Source organism: Pristiophorus japonicus, chromosome 1 (assembly GCF_044704955.1).
Source record: "Pristiophorus japonicus isolate sPriJap1 chromosome 1, sPriJap1.hap1, whole genome shotgun sequence".
NCBI lineage: Eukaryota > Metazoa > Chordata > Chondrichthyes > Pristiophoridae > Pristiophorus > Pristiophorus japonicus.
The window spans coordinates 371,802,235-371,830,145 of record NC_091977.1 but is presented as its reverse complement, the minus strand read 5'-3'; the positions used below and the strand labels follow the sequence as shown (position 1 = coordinate 371,830,145).

General features: G+C 39.4%; 1 protein-coding gene and 1 long non-coding RNA gene across 7 annotated transcripts in view; one reads left to right on the top strand and one right to left on the bottom strand.

Moving 5' to 3' along the window:
- Positions 1-778, bottom strand: part of LOC139273826 (uncharacterized) — a 152,471-nt gene extending 151,693 nt beyond the window's left edge. Inside the window, exon 1 of the long non-coding RNA XR_011595396.1 lies at positions 594-778. This is a non-coding gene — a long non-coding RNA (uncharacterized lncRNA). The remainder of the gene's footprint in view (positions 1-593) is intronic.
- LOC139273785 (GATA-binding factor 6-B-like) lies at positions 98-27,204 on the top strand. 6 transcript variants are annotated; one of them, XM_070890899.1, is made up of 7 exons: positions 98-161; positions 4,047-4,956; positions 12,699-12,910; positions 23,041-23,166; positions 23,690-23,777; positions 23,873-23,994; positions 26,134-27,204. In XM_070890899.1, exons 2-7 carry the CDS (start codon positions 4,083-4,085, stop codon positions 26,194-26,196), a joined length of 1,485 nt encoding a protein of 494 aa, XP_070747000.1. In that variant the 5' UTR covers positions 98-161; positions 4,047-4,082; the 3' UTR covers positions 26,197-27,204. The 6 variants fall into 6 exon arrangements, with proteins under 6 accessions (XP_070747000.1, XP_070746995.1, XP_070746999.1 ...); XM_070890894.1 differs by lacking the exon at positions 98-161 and adding an exon at positions 2,232-2,368; XM_070890898.1 differs by lacking the exon at positions 98-161 and adding an exon at positions 2,630-2,735.
- The last annotated feature ends 707 nt before the right edge of the window (positions 27,205-27,911 follow it).

Sequence of the window (27,911 nt, the reverse complement as noted above, 5' to 3'; positions counted from 1 at the left end):
CGTTAGAGGGATAATCGCTGTGAACACAACCCGTGAGGCCACTTGCTATTTCATCGAATGAATACGCAAAATGCAGTTCTATGCATCAGTCAAGTACACTGCAAAGTCATTGAGCATCAACTGTCTGGTCGCAGTACAAGTTCCACACTAGCGTGCGAGTGGTATGTGTATACATACATATGTACAATTAATTTTATATGTACTAGATTCGTGTATATATTTCTATATAGTATCAATATATGTACTATTAATTTTAATATTCCTAACAACGAAATCCTAGACCTTTTTTTAATCACCTTTTTCCAGCTCTGCTTTTGATGCTGAAAAAGGCGACCTAAACGTTACTTCTAAAAACGGAATAAACTAGTCATTGATGAGTAGTGGTCTATTTGTAATGCAGCCAGATTACAAACTCACAGGTTTGTCTTATTTTCACCAAGGAGACACAAGTCAGCCTTATATATATTGTCCCACAATTTCAATCAAAGCTACTTAGCCACTGACGTGATTATTTGACTAATTGTTTATTTCAATTTGCACTTTGTTCAATGTGCAGTTTGTGTAATGAATCCCGGGAGTAAATTGTCACTTACTTTTAAAGCTTCAAAGGAGGATCCCTGGTATGTGAAGGTGTCAGGCCCCTGACGCCGAGATGGTTTAGTTAAACCGACAGACCTTTACAAATGGTTCGAGTGCAGTCGCAGACAAATTAACAGAACAGACTATTAATTAATAAGTGCTTCTTATGCAACAAACGGCGATATGAGAAAGATTTGTAACTCCCTCGCAGGACTGGACGTAAGGATTTTTCAAAACTGATAACGAAATCAAAAGCATGTCTCGGAAAACGACTATTGCATAATGGTAGCTGCATTGCAAACCACTTAAGTGTCGGAATTAAATGTCCACATTGCCAGTGATATGGTGGCACTTGAATATCGATATTTTTTGAAAGTGTAACGGCAGTATCGATCGGGCTTTGTGTGGGATATACCAGCGGGAAATTGAGATAGCTGCATTGTTGCTTTTTAATAAGCCAGGCTTGCTCTCAGTAGGAATCACGGAGACTGAAAACTCTTACAGAAAGGGATAGAAGGGATTTTGAAAGGTTTGGGGCTACGTGTATTCTGAAAATATGAATGCATTGGCATAGTGTTACAATAATATAGTTTATAGTAAGCGATCACCGCGCACGCATCTGATTGTATTGGAAAGGGAGGGACGAGACTTGCCAAGTTGTGTCCCTGTTTTGTTTTGTTTTGAAGGACTTTTATTCACTTGTCCACAGCCAGTGCTGACACTGGTTCTACACAAATGTTTACAACAGTAAAATAAATGGATAACCCCGTTAAACAGAAACCTGGCTCTCGTCACTTGAAGCGGCTGCCTTTAGTGGAGATGTGCTGGTTTTAGGGGTGTTTTTATGTAACTCTGAAATTGCAGACTTATGTGTGCCGAATACAGCTCGAAGTCTCTCTGAAAGCCGGGCAGTCCCGCCAGCTTGGCTCAGATTGATTAAAGAAATCTGACTGTTCAACTGCGCACCTGATCTCAGGGCAACCGAGTTATTTTAACCGTGCAATGTGTTTTTCTCTTCCTGCGTGCGGGGCCGATTCATCTTTTACAAGATACTGGAGGCAAAGCAATAGAGCAAACTAGCAGCAAGGTTAGCGCCTATGTGACGTTGCACAATATGCCTTCCAACGTGTCCGTTCCGAGTAGTTAGCGCCCAAAAAACTACTGAAATCGACAGAACCAGACAGGTGCAATGAGTATCACCAGTTGGCGTGTTGGCTCTCCTGAAACAAAGCACTAGAATGCATGTTTTTTATTTAGCACACGATCACAAAATGTCTCCACCAGTTTTAGATCGGTGTCACATTCTTCTCCCCGAAGGTAGTCTATAATGTGCTACTTTTAGTTCGCGTGTATAAGATCGGAGTTCAAATAGTCTGCTGTCCCTTACTCCACTCAATCATTTTCACATTCTGCCCCTGTTTATCTCTTTCTCTCTGGCACCCAGTCTCTGATTCCCTCAATCTTCCCGTCTCTACCTATCTATGGGGCTGGAGATACAAACGAGACGCGCAGAGAGCTTACTGACTTTCTGTGGGCCAGTTCTGCTGGGGTCATGGTGTATGTTAGGGCTGGTACCGCTGTGGAGGCGCTGCAGAGTCTGTGTTTAGTCAGCACTGTGTGAATCCAATCAGGATCTCCAGTTTTCCACTGAACTGTGTTGAAGGCGCTGCCTCCTCTCAAATAGCCCGGCAGAGAGCAGGGACACGCACTCTACCACCAAGCACCTAGACACACTGGTCTTAAGACACACTGGACTTCAGCAAACACCTAACTGATGGCAAACCATTAGGTCGGCACCTTTCTTTCCACACTCTTTTCAGATGCTGAACGGTCTGGTTCAAGTGTAGAATGACGGCTGTGATAGTACTTGGATGTTTTGTGGTTATTTATCGTGCGTTTAGTTCTTATCTATTATAGTTCTTATCTCGGAGTTATCTTACTCTAGTCTGGCGTAACTAAGACATATTACTTACTGTTCATTTTGGGCCTATCTGTATCGATGTGTGGTTTCTGTAATTTTTGACGAACTTATCTTTCGAAACCTCAGCGCTTTCGCTACTACGGAAAACGAATTACTTTCGAGTTTACAAGTTGCCGATTTGTCTCGATCAGTTCCGTCGAGGTACCTAGTCATTAATGGGGACTTCTAAGGACAGGTTAGGTCATATTTAATGTAGCGCCAACGTTAATATTATTTTATAAATTGAAATCTTCAAATAACACTGTATTGGGACAACGGCGGTAAACGCCACAGACGAGGTAGCGGCATGTTTCGTCACACGCTTGTCTTGTGGACTCTGTTAGGAAGGAAGGCTAATGATTTTTTAAAGCTAAAACTTAAAGGCAGCCTTTACGATGGTTCAGATTGGTATCGTGTAAAAATCAATGTCTGTAAACCAGGTGGGTAAACCGTACAACGGTAAATTGAATTATGTTGCTACACAGTACATTCTCTCTCTCCGTTATCCTTCTGGGAATTTTAACTTTCCACTGTTTAATTTTAAAGCCGTCTAACCTCCTTTTGAAAAGGTGGGTGGGTGGATTTTTCAGTCTAAAGCGAACCCACGGGCGCCGGCTGTTTTAGGATCATGTTACAGTTTGCTAAAGAGCAACAAAAGGATTATATTAGATATCTGATGTAAAGTTAATATAAATGCAGAGCCCCAAGCTGTATCGGGAAGTCAATACAGTCGGAGCCAAATTTAACACTTAAAATGGCACTGGTTGACTTTGTTGAGAAGCACCACTGGCTTCTGGCTGACTTAGTGTCAATAAGTTATATGCCACTAGTTTCTGCATTTCATAAGGACACTTTATAATAGTCTGATTTAATCCACTTGTGATCACCAAGATAATAATTTCTAACTTCTGATATTAAACTGAGATTTTCATTTTCCAATAGCTTAATTCTTTTAGATTTAATGTTATTCCTACTTTGAATACCAGTGATCTCTTTATATCTGGGCTAAGTTAAAAGGCCACTAGTTACTAGTTCATGGTTAGAATCACTATGCAATTTTGAGAAAAAATAACTTTAATTGAAAAGTCACAGAGCTTTAAAGTGAAGTACTTTTTGGGATCTTTAGATTTCATCATTCGTCGTAACTGCACAAAGCAATCTCCCAAAGGAGATACGCCGTGAGTTACTTCCAGTACATTTTATAAATCAGTAGGTCAATGATTCTTCGACTCTAACCATTTTATCACATTACATTGTGTTGAAAAATAACAGACACGCCAAATTGCTCGGACGGTTTTTTTAAAAAGATATTTAAGTGTCTGATACTATTGTTCTCTCTGTCTGGTGGGCGACATTGCGATAATATGAGACTTGAGTTAATTTAATTAACAACTAACTCGAGAATGGCTCTCTTGCTGTGTGTGTTTTTCTTTTCCACTGCCCCCCATCCTCTCTCTGTTATTGATTCTTTACACTTACTGTGTATTTCTTTTGGGCTCATTTCCAGGACCGCACTTTGGCGTTTGGACTTCTCAGAACCTGGATGGACCTGAATGAACCCGACTGGTCAAACGTGGCAAAACACCTGACATCAAACGGGCTAAGCTTAGCGGCTGACCAGCCTTACCTAAAGTTTGCTGGCCGCCACCACAGTGGAGGAGAAGGAAGCTCGGGATCAGAAGAAAGCTTGAGATTAGCGGGATCCTCGGTTAACAATCTGGACACTGATAGGAACCACCTTCTGCAAGGGAGGTCAGTAGACGCCTACGTCCCCTTTGGCCACAGCTCGGAAGAGCTCGCAACTTTTATGACGGATCTGGATCAAACAGGCAAACTGTTTCTGTCTAGAGGAATAAAGAGGGAATTTGTGACACATCCATCTATTGAAATGTACCAAAGTTTGCCTGTGGCAGCTGCCCAGGGTTCGAGTACCTACCCGCACGATGTTCCGAACAACTTCATGCACTCCAGTACAAGTTCTCCCGTCTATGTTCCTACCACCAGGGTTAGCTCCATGATCCAGAGCATCCCCTATCTCCAGGGCAGCGGATCGAGCCAACAGAGTCACTCTGTTAACCACTCGGTCTGGACTCAGCCTGCCACAGAAAGCTCAACCTACAGCTCTAGCAGCCCTCATCATATGGTTTCCAGCAGATTCTCTTTCTCCCCGAGCCCACCAATTTCAAACGGAGCTGCTCGAGATTCCGCCTACAGTAACAGTCTGAACATGAATGGCAGAGATCAGTACACTAGCCCTTTGGCCAGGCCTCTTAATGGATCTTACCCCAGCCCTTACACTTCTTACGTTGGGCCACAGTTGACTTCGGCTTGGACTGCAGCAGGGTCTTTTGAAAACTCAATGCTGCATAGCTTGCAGAGCAGACCTACAACTATACCTGTCCGCGGACCCAATGGAGGTAAGTCAACCCTCTCAGTGTTTGAAAACGACCCGAGTGTTACTGTTGTATTATAACCGGCAGTCATTTACGTATCGACTCATATTTGATCCACCTTCGTGGGCCTGTTTACAGCCTGTAACTGCGTTCTTGTTCTTTGACTTTAAAAAACTTTCAAACTTTGTAGTTTTAGCGTGTATCTCTTGCTTATGAAATCGATCAGTTCCTATTGCGAATACCTGGCCTCTGGTTACATGCTCGGGTTTCTCATGAGCGTTCGTAGCTGAGGAATTCCTGCCTTTCGTTTAGTAGCAATGGAACTAAAGTATTTCGTTCTGTTACTACTTTAACACTTGGTGTAGTCTAGTCGAAAAGGTAGGAATCTGGTGCTCATCACATGTGACTGTAATTTTGCCTGTGTTCTTGGACAACATATATCATTTAATCAACAGTAAACAGTGGTATGAACTTACAGGTAAAAGTCAGTCAGCAAGAATCAATGCAGCGGATATAATCAGAATAAAATAGGAGCTTTATAATTTAAGATTAGTTCACTTTTTGTGTGTTCATTCAGTGAGAATGACCTTACTAGCATCTAATATCACAAACTACTAACAATACCGAGGAATTAATTATTAAATATGCCAAACTTTGCTGACATACAAGTATAATCAAAAACAATGTAGAAGATAAAACATTGTTATGAAGGCTGCGGGTAAATCTAAATCATACACTATCAAAGGTGATGGAACATAAGAAACATCATCGGGTTACAGGCCTATAGGCATCCAATAATATTGAAATAAACAATTGGGAAACGTGCAGAAACTACAGCAACCGAATTAGTATATTCAACTGAAATGGCGAAGCCACATGTCAAGCAAACAGATACTGGCAATTCATGTTACGTAAACCCAAACATCACTTACCACCCAATTGTATGAAATTAGCAGGATTGTTTCCTTCTTGATAAATTTACATTGACACATTCTTTCTCACAACTCTCATTCGAATATATTTGTAATGGAAGATGTTTGCTGATTGACTCTGTAGTAAATGTATTTTGTTGGATAAAATACGGAAATAATAGGTCATCCAAAACCGTATAACAATGGAGCAGTTTGCGAACGCCGTAAGTGTATATTCCGGTAAGCAAAAGAAAATAATCATCATAAGAACGATAGATTTTTACTCAGCGAAGATTTATATTTTTGTATCAGGTAACCATTGAATTGCCTGTGCAATGACACTTGAGTCTTCAATCATCGTCAGTGTATCATATCCTGGAATTATTACTGAATTAGACTACAGTGTCTTTTATATTATTAAACGATTACTTATATTTTGGAAATGTACATGTATTGATCGTCCAGAACCTCAACAACTGCCTACACGGAGTGAAGTAGATTGTATCTGAAACGGTTGCTGACACACACATATCTGTATAATACACACACACATAAAATGTAATTCTGTTTTCTAGTCCACCAAATAGAAAGAAGAAAAACTGACTTGCATTTATATAGTAGCGAAATAATCCGAAAATTATATTGTAGCTCTGGTGTTTTTTTGTGGCTTTTACAAACGTTTCACTTCTTTACATGATCATGCGGGCTCTTAAAATCAAACAAGCTGGACCTTCAGATCCGCTGTTTTAATTTATCAAATAATTGTAAAGTGGTAATAACATCGTGGAGTCTCACTAAATGAAATCCAAAATGCTGCATAATTTCTCATAGTCATATCCTGGTAAGATCCATTCACCTTTGACAAAGGGAAACAATAAGATTTGAAAAGGAAAATGAACTCTCAAGGGGGACAGAATCATATTTTAAAAAGTAAATACGTCAGCGATGTCTACCATCGGTACCCTTAAAGCAAACGTCAACTTATCGGAAATGGTCCTAAAATTCCTCTTATTTATTAGTAAAATAACAATGATATTATGTTAAGACGGATAAAAATGCCACCCCTTTGTCAAATATAACAGCCAGTAGATAAAGGTACAGAAACGTAAGAACTTTGGCGTGAGTCAAATAACAAAATTCGTCTCATCATTGTCTTTACCTTTATTTGTGCTTTGCTGGATTAATGCAATAACCCGGGTGATAATTTCATTGAATTCGTAATTTCCTTCTAGCCAAATATTAAAGAGCAAGACTAAATATTAAAGAGCAATACTGTCTTTTTTCCCTGAGGATAATTTACGAAAAGTAGCAATTTCCTTTTCCTGAAATATTCATTGACCAACATTGACTACTACAACTAACCTCTCTGGAATTTGTGTAACCCTTTCTCCCCGAACATATTTTGTGATTACTTTACTATGAATGGTGACAGTTCTGTAACATAAAACGAGGTAGGATACAGAAAACTCAATTGTCGGCATCCTACTTTGCGAAATTGAGAAAGCGACATTTAGAGATGGGATAAACGCGCCAGTGAAGCGCCTTGGGCCGTTTTATGAAGTTAACGGCGCTATATAATATAAGTTGTTGTTGTAATAAGCACGCTTAAGTGCTCAAAGGAACATATTTCAGCTTTGAATTCGGTTAAAATCAATTTCGCTGAGCTCATTAAGATATTTTTTTTGCATTTAAGATGCAGTACTTTTTAAAAGCAAATGTCCATCGATCCGATGTCAAAAATCAAGTAACCTGAGCTCAATAAGGTCCTGGATAACACGTTGCTGTAATAAAATATAAATAATTCTTCAAAAAATAACAATGGGTAGAACGAAATTATGTCATAATCCTGGCCAGTGATCAATTGCACATTTTGGGCGTTGTAATAACGACCTCCCAGGCCAAGGGAATGGCATGCTGCAGATTGCGAGTGATGGAAAGGGTAGAGGTGCTTTTATGGAAGGCGGGTTATTATTTTACGCCAGTTAGCGAAAAGTTGGATAGTATCGACGTGTAACGATTTTAAAACAGACCTGCTGCTTAGGTCAAACCGCAAATCCGAGAATAAAGTTTAATTTCTTCCACACGCCCCTTTTAGTGGCATTAGTCATTCTTATCTTGTCTGACCAGATTTTAATGGGTAAAATGACTACTATAAGGCAATGACATAGTAGTTTGCAGTAAAGATAAATCTTTAACATCAATCGCAGTGATTAAATATGAACTCAGAAGTGATAGGTATAAACATTTACAAAGATCTAGCGCTTTTGTAGATCAGATAGATACTCTTTTGATATTTCGCAATGGCTATTCTGCTGTGGATATTCGGCAATGGATTTCCAAGTGCGCAGGCTTGTCCCCGTGGTCGGTATTATGGAAATACACTGCATTCACCGTAAAGATTATTGTTTCGGCCCCGTTTCTGATCATGTTAATAGCTTTGGCCATGGTCCCCTTCTGTTTGAACAGAGTCATAGGAGAAAACTAGCTGAAGCCGGATATATAGATGCAGATCAAAAAGCTTCTTCGAGACCCACATCGGACTCCGAGCTGAATCCGAATCAAAAAGCATATATATATAATTCTCTACTTGTTCAGCAATTCACAATTGAAAATATTCTATAGAATAGTAATTAGGTTGGCAAGCTTACTTTCAGAAGTTACCTGTTAACATTCATTTTAAAGTTCAAACTTTATTATTTAAACGAATCTTAAGAATTTTCGCAGACCAAACGAAACTTCTCAAAAATTCAGTTTATCTGTGACTGGCCGTGGTTAGATCAGCTAAATTAACAAAAATGACAGCTCTTTTCTGAAGCTTCAATCTGTGGTATTTTAGTATAGTAGAGCTAACATCCCGCCATAGGTCTTATTTTTACAACATACGACATTGTATGATTACATAATTTATACTAAACCTAATCCTTCGGGGCTAATGGTTTACAAGTTTATATGATAGATCGAGGAGCACGTTATGTTACTGAAAGTTAGGGACACTATGTTCAATCATGCTTTTAAAGCCTGCGAACACAAAATGTCCCAATTCAGTAAAACTCTCTCCAATCGGCAGCCGCATTTCTGAATGAATTGTGTGTAATTTCAAGAGATGGCGGTACAAGATCTAGTTTACTCCCATTCGAATTAGCTAATTATGAACACCATCGATAAATATATATATTACTGAACACTTCGGAATGACAATGATTTTTCACCGCGGGCTGCGGGTCTTTGTGTCGCGACATGGAAAGTGGGCTCATAAAGGTTTCGTCTGGTTGGGGCTTTTTTTTAAGCGAAAGCGGAAACATCTTTCTTCCCAGGCTTTCCTAGAGTTGTGACTTGCTGGAGCCAGTTTTTTGTTGTTGAAAAATGCAACCAATCATACTACTCTACAAAATGTGATTCAAAATGTGTTTATGCCACATATTTTGCCTTTGCAATATGAATTCCGTCGAGGTCAAATAACAGATCTCTAAAATCACTATTGCAATAGAAGTGTTGTCTCCATTTTCTTGTCACGTATTTGAATGTTGAACTGATAATAAATACTTAAAAACAATATTTCATCGTTTGCTTGGAATAATGTCTGCTTGTCTTTACAATGTGGCAGGCTGATGCTGCCTGACCCGCTGAGTATTTCAAGCATTTTCCGTTTAGATTTCAGATTTTCAGCATCCATAGTATTTTGCAGCTTGTATTTAGCAGACTGGCGCTTTTAATTGTAACAATCTTCACTATTTTGTCACATACAGCCGAGACGGCTCGAATACCGCTTCAATGTAAACTCCCACCATTTGCCAATGCATCTAGGCGTTAATTTACTGGCTCACGCTGGAGACTCATCTTCGTCGTTACATCTCTTCAGTTAGTTACAAGCGCAGGGTAGATGTAAGAACGATGGTGCGAAATCAATTATCTTTTAAACAACCCGCAAAGTTCTGCTGTGGAAACGCTGCAACTTGTTTGCGGACTGAGTTTATGTAGCAACTTCTGCGGAATATGTAAAAAAAAGGGGGTTAATTCTCTCCTCTCGCTGCTCTGATGTTTGTTGTTGCAGTGATCAATCCAAGAGACATGTCTGAAGTAATTCTTTCTAGTGTATACTTGTAGGTTACATCTAAATGTTCCCACCATTTCTGCAGCGCCTTCTTTCCCCACACAAGATTCACGCCTCTCCGTGTCTCGATCGGTGAAGAACTTGAACGAAAAAAAAAGGCTAGCTATTGTATCACAATTTTGAAATGTACGGACAATTAGCTAGTGGCACAGTATTATTAGGTCACACTCTTGTTTAAAAAAAGGCCACTTGATTTATGAATCCCAGGAGGATTCCCATCATTATTAACTAGGACAATTATTGGAAGGCCCAGACGTCTTATTGATGGCATTATAGTACGATTGATTTATAGCCCGAGGCTGTAGGTCGTGCGCTTCTATATGGATGGAGAAAAGCGCGGTAAACGCATATTCCTTCATTTGAAAACAACCAGACGAGAGTAAACAACCAGACAAGAGGCGGCCGAGGTGTGGATTTCCAACAGAATTGGACGGAACAGGAGGGTGCGGAATGAAGGGGACGACGCTAATGCTTCATTTCATTTCGTACAGAAGGCACTTAAGACAAATGTTATATGGGATATTGATCATCTGAAGGATTGTCATTCTCTTACATTTACAAGATGTTAGAAATCCAGGGCTGGTCCGCCAGAATCGGTGAAGGGAAAAGACAGGTTAACGGCTCAGATGTGACACTTGGTCAGAATCCATATATTTACAAAGAGCAAACAGTAAAATTCACTTCTGGAAATGCAGCAATTTCTGTTACCTCAAAAGGCTGCACAGAATATATTTTAAAGATAGAAACCGCACAGCAAGTGCGAACGATGCTCTGCTACTGAACAAAATGATTATGCTCTCGGTTTGTATTTTAAACAGAATAATCTGTGGTGCCCAGTCCTCTCCCTTTGGTGTTTCCAAGCAGTAGTCTATGAAATAAAGACAGAAAATGTTGGAAACACTCAGCAGCTCAGGCAGCATCCGTGGAGAGGGAAAATCTATTCTTTTATTTCAGATATCAGCATCCACAGTATTTTGCCTTTCTAGTAGTTTGTGTATGGAGATGCACATCATGAGACTTCATTCTTGGATCATTTTCCATTCTTAACTTTTCTTTTCATCCCTAATTATTTATGCAAATATATTTTCTCGAAGATGGTTTTATCTATTTGTTAGATATTTTTAAAAATTCAGCGAAGAGACTAACCACTAATTAGCAATGGATGTAAAGTTAAAAATAAGCAATATGTTTTTGTGCTTTGAAGCGCTTTGAGTCGTCCGGGGGTCGTGAAAGGCGCTATAGAAATCCACATCTTTTTCTTTTTTCTTGGGAAACTTTTTGGTACTGGATTTTTTTTACTGACCAGTGGAGGCGTATGTTTTTCGCAAAAGGGGCAAAGTACCTCAACTAGAATGAGATGGATGTTAGGTTTACAAAGGAGAGGTATTCTTGAGTCTAGCCACTCTTCTTAACCACTTTATTTGGGGCTGGGTGTGTATCCAACTTTGAAAGCATACATTTAGTGAAACACTTAACTTTGTGTATCCGTCTACTATATCAGATATAGTTCACAGCCCATCATATTGCTTTCAGTGACTACATTGATTAACATAAAGGAAGTTTTTAGTCAGGATTGAACCGCTGGTCTTCACTACAATCCATGGGGTAATACCGGAAGAACAAATTGATAACGAATTATGAGTGGCCACTAAAATAACAAGAAATTGGCCTATTTGCTTAAAATCATTCGGGTAAACCGAGGACCTTAAGCAGCAGAATGGGTCAATCAGGTAGAGAGAGCATGTAACATGTATCTATTTGGCGTTATTTATCCATGGGTATATTTTGAGAGCCGCCCAGTAGATCTGTCAGCAGTTATATCTCGCTTAGATGTCAAGCGTTTTCTTCGAGTGGGCAGGGCGGCAAAATTGCAGCGTGACAGTGGAGCATGAGTTGAGAGATCGCCGCTAGTATGCAGTCTCAAACTGTTTGGACTTGGCACTAGGTGTGGTATAAGTACAGGCAGGTGGAAGGCCACGTTTTAAAGCAATGTCCAAGCGGCCCTTTTCAGTAAGCATTAGGGACATCTAAGCTATCAATCTCCCTGCAATCATGCTATCGGATACTTATAGTGGTTTCCTCAGCTATTTTACTGGAGAAAATAATCCATTCATTTTAAGGGGGCTATCACTGCCACTAAAACAGTGAATTGACGAACTTCAGACGAATGTATTCAGTCTCTATTCGTGTTTGTAAATTAACACAACTTTAACCCGAGAACACAATTCTTCCCGTTCCCCTAAACAAGGCTGCTATTTTTGGTAATCCGTTAAGACAAATTCAGCCTTCATTTTTCAGTGGCCAGGTCACTTCCTTCAAAATAAAACATTTTCACCTAAAGTTCCTCTCACTTCTTGGGAAGGATCCCCATACATCGAGATAACTTGAACAAATATACTAAAAATAAAATTAGTGTCGAAACTCAAGCATTAGATATTAAAATATCAATTATATTTTTCTTTAAACGGAAAGCAAATATAAACATGGAGCTGCATTTCCTTAGTTAGTTTTCACTTAAAAAAAATTCAAATTTAAATCTTATACAAAATATATACCAGACAAATAATACAAAATACAACACAGCTTTTAAATATCACAAAACGCTCCCTTTACAAGATCTAGTAAACCTTGCGGGCATGGATATTGATTCATTAGAACCTTATTGTATAATGTTGGGACAATATTTCTGTGTGGTTAATTATTTCAATAACTTGGATTTATTTATTTTTGTGTGTGGATGGCAGAGCTATTGGACGAGCTGTCAGAAGCCCGGGAGTGTGTTAACTGTGGCTCCATGTCCACTCCCTTGTGGCGACGCGACGGCACCGGCCATTACCTATGCAACGCCTGCGGTTTATACCATAAGATGAACGGACTCAGCCGACCTCTTATCAAACCTCAGAAGAGAATGGTAAGCGGCTTATGTAACCCCGCCAGTCCAATCCAGATACAGCAGGTACTACTGATAAGTTTGCATGATAACTTGATTCTGCAAGGCAGCAATATTTCCAAAAATATGGTGGAAGGATTAAGTAACTGTTAATCAGAAAACATGCATGTCCCCCCCCTCCCCCCCCCCAGCCTTTGGGACTTTTTAGTTTAATGGCACATTAGACTGATGATCTACCCAGTAATTTCACCCGATTATTTAAAAGATTGTGTTGTGATTGTGAAGCATAGCATCTACTATTATTACTATATTACTCAACCTCATAAACACAACCCAGTCTAGACATGTATTTATCAATTAGGGCCTCTTCTATAACACAGGGTTTTCCGTGAATATGTTATAACCCTATTACTAAATCCATCATTATTAGTATTAAAACATGCATTAGTAATTCTTAAAAGTAAGACGAAATGTATCAAATGTATTAACCCAATTCATGTTTTTCATGACTTGCCTGTTTTTTTAAATGTTGATGTTTGCTAAAATTCCAGTGTTCACATAAAGGCGCAGCAGGGAAGGAATAGCGTTTTAGGGATATTATTAGATTATTCCTTATGTGGATAAAAGGGGGAAACTATAATTGCTGTAAATCTAAAATAAAACAAATCTTGCTGGAAATACACAACGGGCCTGTCAGTATCTGTGAAACTTCCACTGTTAGGCAGAACAGAATTGTATGTAGGTCCTCGCTCTCCTGAGTTCTCCCAATTCTAATTCTAGATGTAGCGAGGCAAGTAAAATTGTGTATTTCAATGCTTCCCTTTAATCAACTAGGCCAAGCAGCCTTCGATAATACTCTTTTCACTTGAAATCGAATTAATTAATTTTATTATATTGTAACCAGAAAGAACCAAAGGTCGAGATTTGTGATTTGCGCAATAGGAGCCCTGAAAGGGTTTATGCTCATCTTTCTGCTGCTGTTGGTATTAAATGTGTCTTAACACGTGACAAAAATGTGTTAACATTCGCGTACGAGGTACTGTACAGAGCGAGTGTAGCATTAAATAAATCAACGGGCAGAAGATAAAATAAAACTATTGTGGATTTGGCAAGTGCAAAGACGTCAAGTTTTTATCTGATCATCACCTTTATTGCATCGATTCTCTAACCTCGTTAACAGCGTTAAACTTTTAAAAACGTGTTGATTAGTTTTTCTAATCACTGGTCTTTCCCCGGCTGGCGGTCCCCTTTTTAAACAGGAATCATTCAACTGTTGTGTTAAAAAAACAACTTTAAAGTCTTTTTAAAAAAATCTGTGGGAGGACTATTAGCACCCTCGGCCTCTTAATTTGATGAGGCAAATGGACACGATGATAAGGCTTGAATTAATCAGGGGCGACAGCCTCTGTTAAGAATAAAAAAAAGGACTGAAGTCAGGAACAAGAAACAACACGGTAGTGAACGCCAGCCTTCTTGCTCGGGGAGTAAATGGGCAGTGGGCACTTTCCATGATTAGGCTTAGGGTTTGCAGTGGGAGCCCAACATGTTTTAAATCACAGTTTGGATCTAAGGATATGGATCGATATTTGTTGTTGTTGAAGTAATAACAATTTAAAACGTTGAAACTTTATCTACAATTAAACGTCGACCCAACCCATTCTTCATCAGTAAACTTTGAACTTCCACCCGAGATTCTGTTGAACTATGGATTTTCTAGGTAATGATGCACTTGATATGACGCAGTTTAGAAAGGTGGGGGGGACGAAGGCGTGACCCTGGAACCTCATAGGAGTTTAATAATTCACTACGATCTCCAGCCAGCAAATCGAAAGAAAAGTTACCTGGGCTCCAACTGAAAACTATAAATGTATGAAATATTCTAGCCTTCCTGGCTGCTAAAGGGTGAGATTATTGGTCCACTTGGGCACTAACCTTTTAATCTGATCTCTCATTAGATTGAATGATATCCAAATTGATATTTGTAAGGTTTCAGAAACCACCGTTAACCGTGGCCGTTAATAATCAGCAACAGTCATCTGACCTTTGCATTTATTTGCTTATATTTCCCCATCAGACGGAGTAACTGGGTGGGGAAATTTATGAGAGTTGCGTATTTTAACAAGAAGGCAACTACAAATAGGAAATAACTAGCAAGGTAACAAAGTAAAAGGGATAAAAGAAAGAAAGACTTGCATTTATATAGTGATTTCACGACCACCGGATCTTCCAAAGCGCTTTACAGCCAATGAAATACTTTTTGAAGTGTCTTCTCTGTTGTAATGTGTTTTAGTGATGTGGATTGAGGGATAAATATTGACCAGGATACCAGGATTAACTCCCCTGCTCGTCTTCAAAATAGTGCCCTGGGATCTTTTATGTCCACCTGGGAGAGCAGAGGGGGCCTCCGTTTAATGTCTCATCCAAAAAACAGCACCCCTGACAGTGCAGCACCCCCTCAGACTAGATTTTTGTGCTCAGTCTCATCAGTCATCATACACCATCTATTTAACGTGGCTTAATCTGTTGAGATGTATTTTTAGTGTTCTTTGCAACTCCAGCAAATATTGCTCAGTAAGATTAAACTATACCTGGATGGATGCCTTTGTTGTATATACCCTACATAGGATATTCTGATGTTGCATAAAGTAACCTGCATGTTCTTTACTCTCACCACTATCCATTTCATCCTTTCTACAGCATATACTGTGGAATTAATTTTTATTTCCCTAGGCCTTACTTTTCCAGTGCCAGTACTATATGTAGATACACACATCTTGTACTGTTGGTTGCAGTTCTACAGCAGTACTTTTAGAACATAAGAATATGAGAAATAGGAGCAAGAGTAGGTCATACGGCCCCTTGAGCCTGCTCCATCATTCAATAAGATCATGGCTGATCTGATCATGGAATCAGCTCCACCTCCCTGCCTGCTCCTCATAGCCCCTTATCTCTTTATCGTCTAAGAAACTGTCTATTTCTGTCTTAAATTTATTCAATGTCCCAGCTTCCACAGCTCTCTGAGGCAGTGAATTCCACAGATTTACAACCCTCTGAGAAAAGAAATTTCTCCTCATCTCAGTTTTAAATGGGCGGCCCCTTATTCTAAGATCATGCCCTCTAGTTCTAGTCTCCCCCATCAGTGGAAACATCCTCTCTGCATCCACCTCATAATCTGATACGTTTCAATAAGATCACCTCTCATTCTTCTGAATTCCAATGAGTAGAGGCCCAACCTACTCAACCTTTCCTCATAAGTCAACCCCCTCATCCCCGGAATCAACCTAGTGAACCTTCGCTGAACTGCCTCCAAAGCAAGTGTATCCTTTTGTAAATATGGAAACCAAAACTGCACGCAGTACTCCAGGTGTGGCTTCACCAATATCTTATATAGCTGTAGCAAGACTTCCCTGCTTTTATACTCCATCCCCTTTGCAATAAAGGCCAAGATACCATTGGCCTTCCTGATCACCTGCTCTACCTGCATACTATCCTTTTGTGTTTCATGCACAAGTACCCCCAGGTCCCGCTGTACTGCGGCACTTTGCAATCTTTCTCCATTTAAATAATAACTTGCTCTTTGATTCTTTCTGCCAAAGTGCATGACCTCACAATTTCCAACATTATACTCCATCTGCCAAATTTTTGCCCACTCACTTAGCCTGTCTATGTCCTTTTACAGATTTTTTGTGTCCTCCTCACACATTGCTTTTCCTCCCATCTTTGTATCATCAACAAACTTGGCTACATTACATTCAATCCCTTCTTCCAAGTCATTAATGTAGATTGTAAATAGTTGGGATCCCAGCACTGATCCCTGCGGCACCCCACTAGTTACTGGTTGCCAACCAGAGAATGAACCATTTATCCAGACTCTGTGTTCTCTGTTAGTTAGCCAATCCTCTTTCCATGCTAATATATTATCCCCAACCCCATGAACTTTTATTTTGTGCAGTAACCTTTTATGTGGCACCTTGTCAAATGCCTTCTGGAAATCCAAATACACCACACCCACTGGTTCCCCTTTATCCACCCTGTTTGTTACATCCTCAACGAACTCCAGCAAATTTGTCAAACATGACTTCCCCTTCATAAATCCATGTTGACTCTGCCTGACCGAACTTTCCTATTCCACATGTCCTGCTACTGCATCTTTAACAATAGACTCCAACATTTTCCCAACCACAGATGTTAGGCTAACTGGTCTATAGTTTCCTGCTTTTTGTCTGCTTCCTTTTTTTAAATAGGGGCGTTACATTTGCAGTTTTCCAATCTGCTGGGACCTCCCCAGAATCCAGGGAACTTTGGTAAATTACAACCAATGCATCCACAATCCCTGCCGTTACTTCTCTAAAGCCCGAGGATGCAAGCCATCAGGTCCAGGGGATTTATCTGCCTTTAGTCCCTTTATCTTACTGAGTACCACCTCCTTAGTGATTGTGATTGTGTTAAGTTCTTCCCCCCCTATAGCCCCTTGACTATCCATTGTCGAAATATTGTTAGTGTCCTCTCCAGTAAGGACTGATACAAAATATTTGTTCAGAGTTTCTGCCATCTCCATGTTCCCCATTACTAATTCCCTGGTCTCGTCCTCTAAGGGACCAACATTTACTTTAGCCACCCTTTTCCTTTTTATATACCTATAGAAACTCTTGCTATCTATTTTTATATTTTGCACTAGCTTACTTTCATCTCAGGAATCAACCGAGTGAACCTTTTCTGAACTGCCTCCAAAGTATATTCTTTCGTAAATATGGAAACCAAAACTGCATGCAGTATTCCAGGTGTGGCTTCACCAATATCCTCTATAGCTGTAACAAGGCTTATCTGCTTTTATACTCCATCCCCTTTGCAATAAAGGCCAAGATTCCATTGGCCTTCTTGATCACTTGCTGTACCTGCATACTATCCTTTTGTGTTTCATGCACAAGTACCCCCAGGTCCTGCTGTACTGCAGCACTTTGCAATCTTTCTGCCTTTAAATAATAACTTGCTCTTTGATTTTTTTTCTGCCAAAGTGCATGACCTCGCACTTTCCAACATTATACTCCATCTGCCAAATTTTTGCCCACTCACTTAGCCTGTCTATGTCCCTTTGCAGATTTTTTGTGTCCTCCTCACATATTGCTTTTCCTCCTATCTTTGTATCGTCAGCAAACTTGGCTATGTTACACTCAGTCCCTTCTTCCAAGTTGTTAATATAGATTGTAAATAGTTGGGGTCCCAGCACTGATCCCTGCAGCACCCCAGTAGTTACTGGTTGCCAACCAGAGAATGAACCATTTATCCCAACTCTCTGTTTTCTATTAGTTAGCCAATCCTCTATTCATGCTAATACATTATCCCCAACCTCGTGAACTTTTATCTTGTGCAGTAACCTTTTATGTGACACCTTGTCAAATGCCTTCTGGGAGTCCAAATACACCACATCCACTGGTTCCCCTTTATCCACCCTGTTGATTACATCCTCAAATAATTCCAGCAAATTTGTCAAACAGGACTTCCGCCTGACCGAATTTTGCTTTTCCAAATGTCCTTCTACTGCTTCTTCAATAATGGACTCCAACATTTTTCCAACCACAGATGTCAGGCTAACTGTTTGAAAGTTTCCTGCTTTTTGTCTGCCTCCTTTTTAAAATAGGGGCGTCACATTTGCAGTTTTCCAATCTGCTAGGACTTCCCCAGCATCCAGGGAATTTTGGTAAATTACAACCAATGCATCCACTATCCCTGCCAATACTTCTCTTAAGACCCTAGGATGCAAGCCATCAGGCCCAGGGGATTTATCTGCCTTTAGTTCCATTATCGTACTGAGTACCACCTCCTTAGTAATTCTGATTGTGTTAAGTTCCTCCCCCCCTATAGCCCCTTGAATATCCACTGTTGGGATATTGTTAGTGTCCTCTACCCTAAAGACTGATACAAAATATTTGTTCAGAGTTTCTGGAATCTCCCATGTTCCCCATTACTAATTCCCCGTTCTTGTCCTCTAAGGGACCAACATTTACTTTAGCCACTCTTTTCCTTTTTATATACCTATTGAAACTCTTGCCATCTGTTTTTATATTTTGTGCTAGTTTACTTTCATAGTCTTTATCTTCCCTTTTCTAATCATTTTTTTAGTCACTCTTTGCTGGCTTTTAAAAGCTTTTAGAGCAATACGAGCTGGCAGCACTAAGGGCCCAATTTTGGCCATGACTTACATAGAAACATAGAAAATAGGTGCAGGAGTAGGCCATTTAGCCCTTCAAGCCTGCACCACCATTCAATAAGATCATGGCTGATCATTCACCTCAGTACCCCTTTCCTGTTTTCTCTCCATATCCCTTGATCCCTTCAGCCAGCAGGGCCATATCTAACTCCCTCTTGAATATATCTAACGAACTGGCTTCAACAATTCTCTGCAGTAGAGAATTCCACAGGTTAACAACTTTCTGAGTGAAGAAGTTTCGCCTCATCTCGGTCCTAAATGGCTTACCCCTTATCCTTAGACTGTAACTCCTGGTTCTGGACTTCCCCAACATCGGGAACATTCTTTCTGCATCTAACCTGTCCAGTCCCATCAGAATGTTATATGTTTCTATGAGATCCCCTCTCATTCTTCTATACTCCAGTGAATACAGGCCCAGTCGATCCAGTCTCTCCTCATATGTCAGTCCCGCCATCCCGGGAATCAGACTGGTGAATCTTCGCTGCACTCCCTCAATAGCAAGAATGCCCTTCCTCAGATTAGGAGACTTGCATCAATTTTTTTGGAGTAAGTTGTTTTTTTCTGGCGTTAGTTAAAAATGCCATTTCCCCCCCCAAAATTTGCTCCAGAGTAAGTCAGTTAGGTTCCTTTTTTTTTAGTTCAGTTTTTTTTTCAAAAGGGGGCGTTCCCAGACACTTACGGCAGTTTTGGCCATTTATGCCACTTTGGCCAGCTAAAACTTACTCCAAATCGATTTAGGTCCGCGTATGTGGCCAGCTCTGAAAAACATTGCGGGCAGTTAAGAAATCGGCGCAGGTTAGTATATTTACAAAGCACAAAAATAAGCATTCAATAGCAAATAAAAAATAGAAGGAAGCTGAGGACCAGCACCAAGACTTGCAGTTGAGGCTAGCTCATTGAATGTATTCAAATCACAGATAGATAGATTTTTAACCAATAAGGGAATTAAGGGTTATGGGGAGCGGGCGGGTAAGTGGAGCTGAGTCCACGGCCAGATCAGCCATGATCTTTTTGAATGGCAGAGCAGGCTCGAGGGGCTAGATGGCCTACTCCTGTTCCTAATTGTTATGTTCTTAAAGAAATAAACAAACCACAAAAAGTAATAAGCAATCAATCAGTAACAAATAAAAAATAGAAGTCCTACCTTTATACCAGAGTCAAGTTTTTTTTTAAGTTCCTCCCCTCCCATCAAAACAATCTTTCTCCACCCCCCAAAACACTCTTTCACCCCCCCCCCCCCCAAAACTCTCCTTCTCTTCCCCCCCAACCCTTAATCAAAACTCTCAAGCACAACAAATAAATAAAAATAAAACTGAAGTCCTACCTTGGCCCGGGGACTCAGCGGGCCAGCCGGCCGGTGCGGGAGGCCATTCGACCTGGGATAAGGTGCGGCGAGATCGGGGCATCCCTTCAGCCTGGGATAGGGTCTGCGAGCATCGGTTCCTGTTCACAACCCGCAGGACATGCTGGGAGGGCAGGAGCATGCGCACAGACTTCACTGCGCATGCGCGCAGGTGCCGGCACTGTTTTCGGCGCTGGCCTGTTGCTCCGCCCTCCACTTGACACTGCACGCCACCCTGGGACTCGGAAGAGCGGCCAGGATGGGGCGACTTTTTTCTGGCACCGTTTCCAGCGTGCAAAGTCGGCGCAATTAAGGTAAATGCGCCGAAAAAAGGGGTTGGGCAAAATTGAGCACTATATTAGGGTATTGTTATACAGTACCACGGAAAATTATCTTGGGCCAGCATCTGTAATGTGCGATGTGGATATGTTACATTCCGACCATGTCTCAAATTAAGACCAGCGTAAAGGGACATGGCTTACAAGCAGACGTTCAGTGATCTGCTCCTGGATAAGATGTGTAACTGCATATAGCCCCGCTGTAGGAAAATATGACCATTGTGAGCAAAACCTAATTTCAGGGCATGGGATTTTTTTCTACTGCTCCTAAGTCCAAGATGTATGAGGCTATCATGATGGTTTCATGCCTCTTTGCTAAGTGAGCTTTGGAGTCAGATTGAAAAATGTTGTTTTTGCAGTGATTGTATAATAGCATTGCTCTGCTGCTGGCTTCAAACCGCCCTCAAATCTGGGGAAACAGAAAATTCAGCAGGTGTTCTGAAACACATTGAAAATGTTCTACTAACAGCTATCTGAATGCCAATTACATGTTTAATGTTAGTTGACAGCTTTCTGTGCTGATGATGGTTTATTAATTTTAAAAGGCTCAGAAATTGCTGGAGTGCCGCATCTTGGGTCAAGCACCATGAATTCGATTTTTTACCCTTCAGATCATATTATTTTTGCGCAGCAAATCTTTGGAAATGTGAATTGATAAAAACGCGGCGACATCAACAGCGCATCTGAGACCTCGAGAACGTCAGATCCAATGGTCTTTCTCCTTAATCAATGACATTTAAGGATAGAGAAAGAAACAGAGCAAATGACGGGCAAGGAATAGGGTAAATTAGACAGAGTATAAAGAGACAGAAAGGAAAAGTTTAAAAAAAATGTAAAAATTGAACATTTAAAAAATCTAGGAGTAAACCTGTGGGAGTGATACAATTTAATTGTTCCCTTTCTTGGCCTCCCAAGGTGGACCATAAATCATGTAATTAACAGGATCCTTACGACATGAATTACCAGCCCTTAATGTCTGCAACGAGATTCATTCATATTTATGGCGCAAATCTAGCAATTTCATGACACACCATGGGGAGGCTCACAGCGAGATGGTCATTTTTTCAATTTTGGCAAGGCTAATGGAAGAATGGTGCAAATTGTCCAGTAATTTGTAGCGAATCAGAACTCATGGGTTATCTCTTCTTCACCACAAATTGCTGTTTTTTTTTTACGCACTAATACAGCCATGGGCTGTGAACTTACCATCATTTATTCATCAATTTCTGTGTCATTAAAGCATAAACATAGTCTATTCAGCCATCTAGAAATTATTTAAACTTTCATTCTAAAGTATAATATGCTAGTATGGTTGGGTTTTACTGTAGCCAGTGTGAAGGTGAAATGGGGTGTGATTGATTGTTGGAGGGGGTCTCACATCTGCAGCCAAAGCCTAAACTCAAACCAGTTTGGCTATATTGTACATTTTATACGGCTGCAATACAAAAACAGTACAATGGCTCTTAATACAAATTACAATATTTAAAAAACTAAACAAATTGTAATTTTTATCATAATGGAGAATTGTGACACTTCACAAATGTAAAAATTAGTTTTTCAGGACCAGAATGTTTATTTACCAGTCAGTACGCTGTTAAAACCCCAGTTAAACCTATTCCAACAAGGCTTAACATTTAATGGGGTATTTAACAGCACTATTACTGCAGAAAAGCCCAAGTTTTTGTCAATTTCCTTGACATCACTGATTATACTGATTGCCGGCTATGTGGGGGGTGGGGGCAAATCCACAACCCAGCCTGTGCCAGCGCAATGAATGACTAACTGCAACATTAGGATTTCCTGATGCGCATGTGCTAAATCCTGAAGTTGCGGTCAATTTCAGAGGGGTAATGACGGGGAACACTGGTAGTTTACTGTGATTACCCACCACAAATTCTGGGCCACTGTAATTCCAGTGGAAGGAATGGAAACAAACCCTGTGTGTAACTTGCCTATGGTTTGTTGTCAACCTCACTAGTGGAATAAAAAGCTTATAAAATATTCCACATATAGTGCCTATTAAGTTAGTGTTGCATAATGTATAAATAACATTCAGAAATGGTTGCATCAGCCTGATTATTACCCCAACCCCTTATTTCTGGAGGCACATAACATGTCTAAATATGAAATAATTTTTAGATTTTGGTCTTGCTTCGCCAGATGAAAATTTACAGCCAATTTCTGAGTAATTTATGTCCAATGTGATGTTATTAACTATAAGCAATTATAACTATTATAATTATAATCTTCAATTATTTGTGCATCATGATTATAATGGTCTGGTTATTTGTGTGTCATTCCCTTACAGTCTTCATCCAGGCGGATTGGCCTGGCTTGTGCCAACTGTCACACATCTACCACCACTTTATGGCGCAGGAATGCAGAAGGCGAGCCAGTCTGCAATGCTTGTGGGCTTTACATGAAACTTCATGGGGTGCGTTATCTTCTTCCATTGGAAACCAATTTATTATAGACAGCACAAGTTTTTCACCTTGGTAGAACTTTTAGGAACTAGCTGCAGATGGAATCAAGATTTGGCTGTTCGTCAGTGGATGTGTAAACTGTATAATGACTGCGCCTCATCTGTTGAAAACACAAATAAACTGATTTGTTTTGAAATTGGTAACAGTATACCTCACATACTAATAGCATCAAGAGAAAAAGAAAATCTTTTGCATTGACTTGTTTGGCTCCTGTTAAAACATCCATGCTTTAGATTCTATTATTTTGTATCTATTACACCCAATTGTTGAAAAAACACAGGCAACATTCCATTATATGTAACAATGAAATGTAGTTATTTTATTAACATAAAACTCTATAATCATTTAAACACATTTCACAGTCTGCTAAAATGAACATTTTTCAGTTTAAAATGGTTGATTATGTTATTTCTTAGTTGGTCATTACATAATCAGTTGCATTTTTTAAAAACATATTTTCATTTATACTCATAGGTACCACGGCCTCTGGCAATGAAGAAAGAAGGAATCCAGACTAGAAAACGAAAACCCAAGAATTTAAACAAGTCCAAGAGCACTTCAAGTGAGTCTGAGATTACTAGTTGAAAGGACCTTGAAAATAAGTATAAAATACCACCTTCAACAAGATGACTGACTGGCTGACAAAATATTTTGCAGGCACAAGCAATACAGTCACAATGACTCCAACTTCCTCGTCATCCTCTACATCTAATCCAGAGGAGATACCTAGAGTGAAAAGTGGCTCACCCTCTGGTCAGACCACAGTCACAGCTTCAGGGGTAAGTTTTGCACAGCAAACCTTTCCTGTTTTTATGCTGCACCATAAAAACTGAATACTTTATCATATGTTATCCATACTGTCAGAAATTCTTGATCATAGAAACAAAAAGGTGGATTTCTGAGATCGGAATAATACTCGCAAACAAAAGAAAAATATCCCTGAACGGTGTTTCTATGGATGGAAGGCTTTGTGGCAGAGTTATGCAAAAGATCCTTGGAGTTGTTTCAATAATTTTTAACGGGGGTAACTATTTCAAATTTACACCAATGACTTTGATTCAGAGAGCCACTGTAAACTGCTCAAATTTGGAGAGTGTATTAAGTTGTTGAGGAAGTCAAAGGCCTACAAAATGAGATAGATAAAAATCTGTAAGTGGGCAGAAAGTGACAGAGTAAATTTAATATAATAAATGTAAGGTACTGCATGTTGTAAAAAAAAAGGCATGGAAAATGAATGAATGGTGTCAAAGTACCTGTTCAATTTTTAAAAGTGGTGTTTACTGAATTGGCTTTTAGCATTACATAGAATTTACAGCACAGAAACAGGATTTTCGGCCCAACTGGTCTATGCCCATGTTTATCCTCCACACAAGCCTCCTCCCATCTTACTTCATCCCACCGTATCAAAAAATCTCACCCTATAACCAACGTTCCCTCTAAGCTCTCTGCCGGTCCCGCGCAGCCCAGGACCAGCTTTTCCAATGTTAAATTTGGGGCTGTACACTCAAAAAAAAAAATTAGGGGGAACATTGCCTGAAACATGTCCAGTCAATGTGAAACATAATAGAATGCTCAATTGTATTGCTAAATCGGTGGAGTATAAATTGAAGGATGTCATGCTGGAACTGTAGACTATCCTCATCCATAGAAACATAGAAAATAGTGCAGGAGTAGGCCATTCAGCCCTTCGAGCCTGCACCACCATTCAATAAGATCATGGCTGATCATCCAAAAACACCGTGTGTATTGTGTTTGGTTTTGGTCACCAAAGTGTAAAGAGAGTAAAGGCAAAAGTCTTGGAATCATTTAAGAGACAGTTGGATATTGTGATTGGCAGATAATAGGTTTTCCAGATGCTTTGGCTGATGGCCTCCCTCATCTGTATTTATCTTGTGATCTTCTGATTCTTTACAATAGCAAGGATAAGAAATCAATTTTTTAGGGCACCAAATGGTTTTATAACATGGTCAACTAGTTTATCACAGCTTTGGGACATGTTTGATCTGTAGGAATATGTATAGAAAGAAATCAGATTAATTGTTCAACTCTTTTAGCTAGTTGCTATGTTCCGTCAGTTCACATGTTCAGAACAGTTAATCAGCAGCTTCAGAAAGGGATCAGATCGTCTCTCTCCTGCTCACTTGCAAGATTTTTCTTTGGGTGAATGTTTGAGAAAGGAAGAGACTCTTTTAAGGACCTCTTACTTCTTCTTAACCAATTTCATGTACAACTAAATTTGTGACTTGTAAGAAAGTTTGCTGCTACTCAGGTGATTTTTCACCTGAGGAGTACTGATGAAAATTTCTCTGATAATTCTTCTATCAAATATTAGGTAAGTGACGTAACTGTTTAATCTTTAGGTATACTCACGTACTTTGTTCATTAAAGAAAAAAATGTTGAACAGTGTAAGTCCTTCCCCTCACTAAATTATTTTTTATTTTTATTTGAAGCCAAGCACATTTGTTTGGTTATGTGCCATGGTATGACAAGCCACTCAGCTTTGATGTAATCTAATGCTTTCTCTAATCTTTGTTGACTATCCTGTCTTAGCAATGTCAGGCCAAGGAGAAAGCAGCAGCCCAGAAAGCAGTGCACTTAAGTTTGCAGATCAAGAGTAGGGCTACGCAGAAATAAATCTAAGCACTGTATCTGAGATTTGTGTTTCTCTAGATAGGATTGGTGGGGAACTTTGATACTGATAGACGTGACACTCCTTTATATATATCTTTTTAAATCATCATGCCCTGAATCTTTATCAAATTTTCAGATGTTTTGCTAATTAAAGAAGGAAAAAAATCACAAGCAGTAAAAATAGCAGAGTGGACAAAATATTCCTAGTTTTTACAAGCTTTGATTGAAGAGGCAATTTGCCAAACTTTCTCTTACTCCTTTCTCTCTACTGACTTCAACTTTGCAGGACTATCAACCCTTCCAGCAGCCAATGTGGACTGATGATGAACAGCTCCATGGAGTCAGATAACAGCACATCTCTGAACATAATTTCTTCCTTATCTCCAAGGAAAGGCACGTCCTCCAGCAGCCAGTAAAGCTGCCTGTTTATTTTGGATCCGTTTAGTTTTATTTAACAAAAAGCTGTAATGAGTACTTTCAGAATACAGATGATCCTGATGCCAAAATGGATGCAAAGAAACAGCTGAGGCATGTTCCATATTGTAGTCAAGAGTAGTATGACTTTACCTATTTTTTGCCAGCGTGACTGATGGAAACAAACCTCCCACATTACTGTTCCAGTTTGTTCCTACAACGATTCTGTAAAGAAACAAATTATGTTTGAAATGAGACACTGACAATGAAGGTTAGTTGATGCAATGTGAATTGTGAAGGTTCCCATTGCAGTCATTGACTTGATAGTGGTCAATGTTTTTGAAACAGGGTAACAAGCAGATGTATTCTTCCACATATTAACAACTTCATTGTATAAAACGAAATGCAAGTAGCTTTGCAACAATCAGTGTTAAATCAAAATGGTTCAAAATTAAACAACCTTCTTCTAGCAATGAATGTAAACCTTCTAAGTTAATGGTACTTATGTAATTTAAAGATGATAGCTATGTCAGTATCTGTAACAGGATACTTTATTCATTTTCTGTGTTTTAAGAATCATCCGTATAGTCTTTCTGGTAGTTTGGGAAAAGAAACATTGATAAGAACAAATTTCCTCTCAGGTAAATTCGTTATTGCATTACCTTTTGTAAGTTTTGTAAAGAAAAACACAAAAATATCGCCTGGCTATAGGTTAAATATATGCAAGACGAAATGAAATGCAAACTTTACTACCTATGTGATGAAATGTAAATACTTTTCTGAAACAATTGTCTGAGGATTGTTTGGCTTTGATAATACAAAGTGTATAAAAAAGACAAACTGGTGTTTAGGCCGGTCCATGCATTTTTAAAGGTGTATGTCATTGCTTGTATTGTTATTTGTTCCTTGAAAATAGATTAAAAGATGTCCTTTTTTGAAAATATTATTGGTGCTGTACCTTATACTTCATTGTACTATTACCAGTTATAGTTTTCAGTATATTGTGAAATGATCCTTTCTGACAAAGGCATATAAGAACAAAGATACAATATTTTGTATTTGTGAACTAGTAAGGGTTAAAAGTCTCATAGCACAATGGTCTTTTAATTTATATGTCTTTATATGATAGACAACAGATTCTTTAATTTGGACTTATGTTGGTATACCATTTAAATTCAAAGGAGTCAGAATTATCTGTTTAACAATAAGGATTTTTGAATTATGGTTTCATCGTGCTTAGTAACCATAACTGACATGAGTCCAGCTTGTTGGGTATTTTACTTAATATTTGAACGTTATTTGTGGATTATTAAACAGACACCTTAAAGAAAATACAGAAATATCACAGGTGGATGAACTAGTTGTGCTATAATCAAATGCATATGTTTTCTTGGAAACCTGAGTTCATCAACTCTAATTAATGGTATTATTTAAATTTGATAAAGGTTGACACAAAGAGGTGACATCTTATCATTTATCTCACAATTCTGCTGCCAGTAAATGAAGGGATACTGCTGTTTACAGGACGAAGGAGAAATATCCCAAGGGTTAATTTTACACTAAGGTCTTGGAGGCAACAGTGATAGTGTGGCAATGCAAACAGCTGCCACCATTTTTTGGGGTTATGAATGCATACATTCCAGTAATGCA